The sequence below is a fragment of the Adelges cooleyi genome, unplaced genomic scaffold (genome assembly GCF_023614345.1).
Source record: "Adelges cooleyi isolate 19-005CV unplaced genomic scaffold, UGA_ACOO_1.1 ACOO_flye_CR_arks_rails_tigmint_CR_PRNA_651, whole genome shotgun sequence".
Classification (NCBI taxonomy): Eukaryota; Metazoa; Arthropoda; class Insecta; order Hemiptera; family Adelgidae; genus Adelges; species Adelges cooleyi.
In genome coordinates, this window is record NW_026096352.1 from 7,604,247 (window position 1) to 7,612,366 (window position 8,120).

The window sequence follows — 8,120 nt, forward strand, 5'->3', positions numbered from 1 at the left end:
TGTTACTTAACATAATAAAATACAACTATATAATAATGTATGAAAATTATATTTATAAATTATAATACAATATATACTCTGACTCTTAAAGTTGTAGTACACAGAATCCGCTATTTATAGTGGCGTTAAAAACCATAGACCTATTAAGAACTTCTTTATAGGTTTTTGCTAAAAACACATAGTTCCTTGATAAGAAGTAGAACTGTTGTTCTGATAACATTATCATAATTCGAGTATGCGGCCAGCGGCATGTGCTAAATTCTATCAATATTAAGTTGCTGTCCACACTCCACTAGGAATATCATTTCAATTTAATTTTTTCTATGTCTTAGCTGTTGTGTAGATTCTCAGCATTAGATTAACCATCAAGTATGGCTGAACAACATTAGCAACGATATCGCGTTGTGGCTAAAGCTGTGGTTCAAAATTAATATAATACATTATAGGGAAAATGAGACTATTTTATTTTAATGTTTGCCAAGCCTACAGGTATAGCTTGAAGAAAGCAAGATGTTCATCAACAATTTGGTATTATCGAAGCTTTTCTGTTAAAACTGATGATGTATTAGATATACCCTTAAAGTATCAGGATGTGCCAAGCGAAAACATACGGAATTTTAGTATTATTGCTCATGTTGATCATGGGAAAAGCACATTAGCTGATAGGCTTTTGGAAATAACCAATACAATATGCATTGAGGCTGGTAAAGCTCAAATATTGGATAGGTATGTATGGTTTATTAATAAACTAATAATTTAAATTAAGTATAACTTATTTATTTAATTTTTAGGCTGCAAGTAGAAAAAGAAAGGGGTATAACTGTTAAAGCTCAGACAGCATCATTGTTTTATAGAAGTAAAATAAATGGAGAGTTGTTCTTATTAAATTTGATTGATACGCCTGGTCATGTAGATTTTTCCAATGAAGTTTCGAGATCTCTGTCAGCTTGTCAGGGTGTTATACTGTTAGTTGATGCCAATCAAGGAGTACAAGCACAAACAGTTGCTAATTTCTACTTAGCATTTTGTCAAAATTTGGTCATTGTCCCAGTATTAAATAAGGTTGATTTAAAAAATGCCAATCCAGAAAAAGTAGAAGAGCAACTAAAAGGTTTATTTGAAATTGAACCTGAAACAGTTTTAAGGGTAATTATGTTTTATTATGTTATAGTGTTAATATAAGAAGACAATTGGCCGAGTGGGTAAGGCGTCAGCGTGTTTCACACTCACTGTCCCTGGCCCTACATAAGCTGCTTAAGCTGTTTTTCAATTTTGAAAGTGTTAATATACGATAAATAAATTAAATTTTATAGATATCAGCAAAACAAGGCACTGGTGTTGATAAATTATTAGAAGCAATTGTTTCTAGATTGCCTGCTCCAAAAACTGATCGCCAAGCTCCCTTTAAAGCTTTAATATTTGATAGCTGGTTTGATAAATATCGTGGTGCAGTAATAATGATTTATGTACTTAATGGTAGTGTGAAAGAAGGTGATGTCATTACAGCTGTACATTCTCAAATTTCTTATCCAGTCAAAAATATTGGCATACTACGTCCAACAGAGTATATTACAGGAACATTGTAAGTATAGATTTTATATAAATTTTAAACAGGATTCGTAATTTTTCACATTTGTATACCTGTTTAAAATTATTCTAGAAATGTAGTGAACGTCTGGTGGGTGATAAAATGTAGTCTCATCTAGTACCATAAAATCAATCATAAAATTTGTTCATTTAAGTTTATTATGCTAATTTGCTAGATTTACTTTTTTACTAGTATTATAATTTTGTTTTTTGTTTGGTAATTTAATGACAACATTTAAAAAAATTCTTTTTAGTTAGAAATTATAATTAACAAATTGTGAACTTGTAAACTAGGTATTTATATTCAGTTTTATCTTTCGGATAGATTTACTCGAGTATGTTTGTTTAAAATGACAATTTCAAAGGGTGTTTTAGTATAAAAGGTAAGTAATTGGTGATTAGACAGTAGACTTCTAGGGTATCTCCAAAATGCCCCACATTTTCCTTTTTTTAATAATCTGTTACTTACCTTTATACTGGAATACCCTGTAAACATACGTTATTTTTTTTGTTTAAATTGGTAAAAATAGAAATTAAGTTTGGCTGCCCACTGCAATGTAATATATGTTATACTCGTATATTGCAGTGTTTGTCCTACTTTTAAATATCATAGTAACGTCTTATTTTCTTTTGTTCAATTACAAATATTATATTAAAATCAGTTCGGGGTAAAGGCATAACTTCTTTTTTCTTATTTTGTATATAATAACTACAAATTTTACAGTTGCTTTTGGTAACAAATGTAGACAACATTGAACGGTTCCTTCGGGCATAATAATTTATTTAATGATAATAAATAATAATTTTTTTGTGTGTACACTTTTTTTTATGTTTTTAAAGCATATTTAAGCACTTATTTTATATATTCAAAAACCAGACAACTATCATTAAAGAAATACGCTTAAAAACTTTGAGATTCGAGCCCTAAAAATAAATATATTTATTATATAAATATTGTATACAGATTATTACTGAATTTTTTACTAGTAATAACTGTTCTACTAATAATTACTGTAGCTTTAAAATGTTTATGACAAAATTATTTAATGTAACATAGGCGAAGCTAAGTTAAGGGTATGCAACATTTTATTAGGTTTATAGCCAGCCCATAAATTACAAATTGGTTTTTTTAAGGTTAGAGTATGCAGAAAAAGCATACCCTGAAGTTTCGTCTACATATTAAATATTTTTGTACTAATAAGCACTCATTATTTTTTTACTGTTACAAGTATTTGCTAGATGTTTTTTTTTTTAAATAATTAAATTTTACTGTTATTTTTTTAGAGTAGGTGGCCAAGTAGGCTTTTTGACTTGTAACATGAGATCAGCAAAAGAAGCGCACATAGGTGACACATTGCATTTAAAAGATAAACCTGTAGAACCATTTCCAGGGTTTAAGCCAGCTCTACCTATGGTGTTTGCTGGACTGTTTCCATTAGATCAATCTATGCACGGAGAAATGAGGAGTGCCCTAGAACGATTAACATTAAATGATTCTGCTGTGAGCATTACTACAGAATCTAGGTAACAGTAATTAAATTTAAATAGTATACCAAAGTTAATCTATATAATCTCATCTGCTTATATGGTTCTTTTAAATATATAATTAGTAGCAAGATTCGAGTCTAAAGCTAGGGCATCGATTAGGTTGGCTAGGCAGAGTGGTACAACAAAGTTCCCATGAAAAATGTATGAGCTAAAATGAAGTCGCAATAATTACAAAGTCAGAGCGAAGCGGCACGACAAAACACAGAACCATTCGTAATAAGTTCTAAGCTTTCTTAAAAGATTTTTTACGATGCTTCACTGCACTAAACTAGTGATCACCCAGCTTTAATGTTGGGAAGACAATAAAAAAAAATTTTGTACTTAAAATTTGTAAAAATAATACTGGTTATTTAACCGGTACAAAGGCCAGATAAGGGTGCTAACACTTGCTAAAAAAATATACTCTCATTCTTGTAAGACCCACCTGTAGCTGTAGAGGTTTATTAAATAAAAGTGGGTAGACATTGTTTCCCATGACACAGTACGTCCTGATGCATATTTAGCGTGTCAAAAGTCTATAATGATGTTTTCAATTACTCTTTATTCAATTTTATTGTCTTTAATGATATTCAGATCATACATCACATTTTATATATGGAGTAGATGATAATGATTAATATCCATGATTTTTAATTTTTTTTATTATGTTTACAATAATATTTTATAACTACGAAACTATTTTTAGATTTGTAAAGTACATATTTAGATATTTATCTTATACATTTAATATACTTGTAGAACATGAGAGTTTTATAGACTAAAATAGAAATTTGTAATTTTAAATAAAAAGTACAAATGAATGAGAATGACTACTCATCTCTATCGTAGACTTTTATCGAGACATACCTGTACTATCTGAATGATATTACACAACTGCACCACTATGCAACTCGTTCTAATTAACACAATATTGAAATAATTACATTTATTATAGTTCTGTTAAATGCAAATTATCAAATAAAAATGAAGAGTGAATTTATCAAACATTCTAAGTGCCAAAGTATAAAAATTGAACTTTATAATTTGATTTGTATTTCACGCGTTACGGGAAACAATTTTGTATATATGTCAAGTTAGGAATAGTTGTTTATAAAAAAAAAACAATTATTTAACACTTAAAAATCTACTTAAGGGTTTCCGGTAATGAATAAAATACAAATCAAATTATAAAGTTTAATTTTTTTGCTTTGGCACTTAGAACGTTTGTCAAATTTACTAAATAAAAGCAACAATATCATCATAATTACTACAGTTTTAACATGTTTTGATGTGTAAATCAACGGGAAGCAGTATTGGAGAGCTATTTTTTTCCTTCAAATGTAAATAATAAAATTATACACTATATCCACTACTGCAGGACACGGTGGGATTAAGAGGTTTTTTTTTTAAACTAACAGTGTAACAGCATAACTTGTTTATGTGTAATGTAATAAAAAAAGTTACTTAAGTACGAAAATTAATAAATTATTCTGGGTAATAATAAAATAATGCTTAATAATCTGCACATTTTTACATTTTAAGTCCACATGACTGTTATTTATTTGTTTACAGTGTATTGAATTAAACGTTTTTAAAAATCATACCATGTTGCAACATACTTATGAATATTATTTTTAATGTGCAAAATGTGCTTCCAGACCCACTTTGTAACACTTCACCACTGATCAAAATAAATATTTATGTAAATTTAATAAATAGAATCTAATCAATAAATCAAAATTATTGAAGTATTAACTAAATTATTTTTTTTTAATTATTATGTTTCAAAAATTGAATAGAGCTTATTAGCTACTTTTTACAAATAAATTATTTTTTGTTATGTATTTTCATCTAATTTTACATTTTTGTAGTGCAGCATTAGGTCTTGGTTGGCGATTAGGGTTTCTTGGCCTATTACACTTAGATGTATTCAGTCAGAGATTAGAACAAGAATATAATGCTCAAGCTGTTATGACTGCACCAAGTGTAACATACAAAGGTATTTTTACACTTTTATCTAATGATTCAGTTACCCAATTGAGTTCTAATTTATTTTGTAATTGTCAATAGCTAAAGTGAATTCAAAGAAATTAATTACAAAATATGGAAGTGACGAGTTCTACTTTTCTAATCCAATAGATTTTCCTGACCCAACATTTACTGAAGTGCTTTATGAACCTTTTGTGTTGGGAACTATTATAACTCCTGGTATTATTAATTATGTTACACAATTAATTATACTATTCATATTTTACTAGGTATTAAGTTTAATTTTCTTTGACAGATATGTATTTGGGAGATGTTTTATCTCTATGCATGGAAAAACGTGGTGTTCAAAAATCGTCCACTAATATTGATGATACAAGAGTAATAATTCAATGCTATTTGCCATTAAATGAAATTGTGGTTGACTTTCATGATACTTTAAAATCCATAACATCTGGATTTGGTAGTTTCGATTATGAAGATCATGGATACCAAGAGTCTTTTTTAACTAAAGTATTATTTTATATAGTATAGTAAGATTATATTATCTATAAATATTACTAATATTTGAGATAAAACATTTGTTTGTTTAGCTAAACATTTTACTCAATGGCACTGAAGTTGAAGAATTAGGTACTGTAGTTCATGCAAGTAAAGCTGTAAATCTTGGTCGTAAAATGGTATTAAAATTAGCTGAATTAATTCCTAGACAGCAATTTCTGGTAAATCATTAATTATTGAAATTTTACTGATGTATATATAAACATATTTTATCTGATTATGTTTAGATTGCTATTCAGGCAACAGTTAAAGGTAAAATAGTAGCAAGAGAAAATATTAAGCCATTTCGTAAAGATGTAACATCAAAACTAGTATGTATTATTTACTCAGATTATTATATTGTGTAATGTATTAATAATTTATTTCAATGTATAAGTTGAATTTTGTATGCTCAAAAAAATTAATAAGTATTACTAATCTTTTTAGTGTGGGAAACGTGGTGGTGACATTACTAGAAAAATGAAATTATTGAAACAACAGTCAGATGCAAAAAAAAAAATGAAAATGATTGGTAACATTGAAATTCCTCGTGATACATTTATCAATGTTCTTAAACGGTAACATTACATGTGTTACCTGTTTAAATTAAATAAGTACTTTTAGTCTATTGATTAGCATTATTAATTATTATTATTATCATTATCAATTACATTATTATTATTTAATGCAGTGTTTTTATTACAGTATCAGGGTCCTCTTTATTTTTAATAACTATAAACTTAAATACACTTCCTGAGACCTGAATCCGTACAATTTCATTTTTTTTATATTTATAAGTACCTTTTTATGTACAAACTATGAGTACTTTTATCTTGTGGTTTGAAAAGAAAAAGAGCATAATTTTATAACGATTAACAAAAAACATTGAATTACATAACAATGTATTTTGTATGCAGGTATATTATATATATTGTTTTTTGTTAACACATGATAATGATGTTACATAATGGGTTATACATTTTTTCACAATTATTATAGGAATTAGTCTAGACTGTATTCGGCTGGGTGGTATAATTTATTATTATTCAAATTATCTATAAATAATGTTTTTCTCGATTTTGAAAGGGAATGGCCACGGATGGACTTTTTAAATTCATGCGTGAATGATTCATTAAGAATAAATCACTCCTTTTCCCTTAAAATATCTAATTGCAATTTTGTAGTTTTTATTTTTGAAGATACTTTAATTTATATTATTGTACAATATTAAAAAATATTTATATTTTTATTTTTTTACAGTTCTATAAACTTTAAAAACTTAATTGGGAACGTATATGAAGGGCACAGGGGAAAAACGGTAGTTGTCACATTATGAAAATTTTAGAGTATAGCAAAAACAAAATTCGTGAATTCCTCTACCTCTTACATAAGAACAAAAAAAATCACATTAAATGTTTCTCAAACAATAAATGTATTTATTTAAACAATCCATTGTCATAAATAAAAAAAATTATTGGCATAAATTGAAAATAAAAATTCATAATGTGACAACTACCGTTTTTCCTCTGTGCCCTTCATATGTTTAACTAATTTTTTAAATAAAGAATAATTTTCTGAACATTTTGAAAGTATATAATCTTAAAAACAATACATTCTCAACTTCGCATCAAAGCTAAAAAATAAAAATATAAAACCAACGTCCAGCACACACGCATACTCGTGATCTGCCTTAAAAATCGATTCGTAAACTTTTTTTTTCGGCATCCATTAAATCGGTTTTAGTGTTCATAAAAATGAGCTTTACTAAATTAAAAACCTTTTCGCCAACTTTTACCCTTACCCCCCAGGTTTTTAAAACAGAGTTAGAAAGTAATTTTCAAAAAAAAAATGTTCGCTACTTGCTATAACTTTTATGTTTGTCAACCTACAATATTAAGTGTAAAATTTGGTTTTTAAAATTTAAAAAAAAGACGTACAAAAACTAAATAAGATCACTCTTAACAGATGTCCATACAAATATTGTCATGACCTGATAATTATTTTCGAAGTTAGAACGTGTTTATGGTAAAATCTGCAAAACCTAGTTTTTGTATTTGTAGTTCCCAATTTATTTCCTGTTCACCGTTGAATTTGTTAAAGGTATATGAGTCCTAAATTTTAACTAACTTTCAACTAAAGGGTTCTAAAATTGTGTCTAAAAAACAAAAAAACTTCCACTGAAGCTACTATGTGTCAAGAAGCTCGTGAGCGGTTTTTTTCAGTTATATGGTCTAGTTAAAAATGTTGCCACTCCTTTCAAAAACTGAAACGACGTCACTGTCCGTTAGTTAGTTTCAGGCCCAAAGTTCTATTAGAATTGACATGTTTGTATTTCAATGCACCGATATTTCTATTGATATGATAAATAATCTAAAACAAATTTTAATTTTTCTAAATCTATCCTAGGAGACATCTTACCACATTTTTTAAATTGTCCGGTACCTATTTAATTAAAAAAAAAAAATGTTAACAAATGATAT

The 8,120-nt window shown here is 27.7% G+C and overlaps 1 protein-coding gene across 1 annotated transcript; it reads left to right on the top strand.

Annotated features, from left to right (window-relative positions):
* Positions 1–218: 218 nt before the first annotated feature.
* LOC126844938 (translation factor GUF1 homolog, mitochondrial) lies at positions 219–6,326 on the top strand. The gene is made up of 10 exons (XM_050583448.1): positions 219–726; positions 792–1,146; positions 1,314–1,582; positions 2,872–3,111; positions 4,986–5,113; positions 5,185–5,322; positions 5,399–5,613; positions 5,694–5,822; positions 5,889–5,972; positions 6,088–6,326. The coding sequence occupies exons 1-10, from the start codon at positions 452–454 to the stop codon at positions 6,220–6,222; spliced, it is 1,968 nt and encodes a 655-aa protein (XP_050439405.1). The 5' UTR covers positions 219–451; the 3' UTR covers positions 6,223–6,326.
* The last annotated feature ends 1,794 nt before the right edge of the window (positions 6,327–8,120 follow it).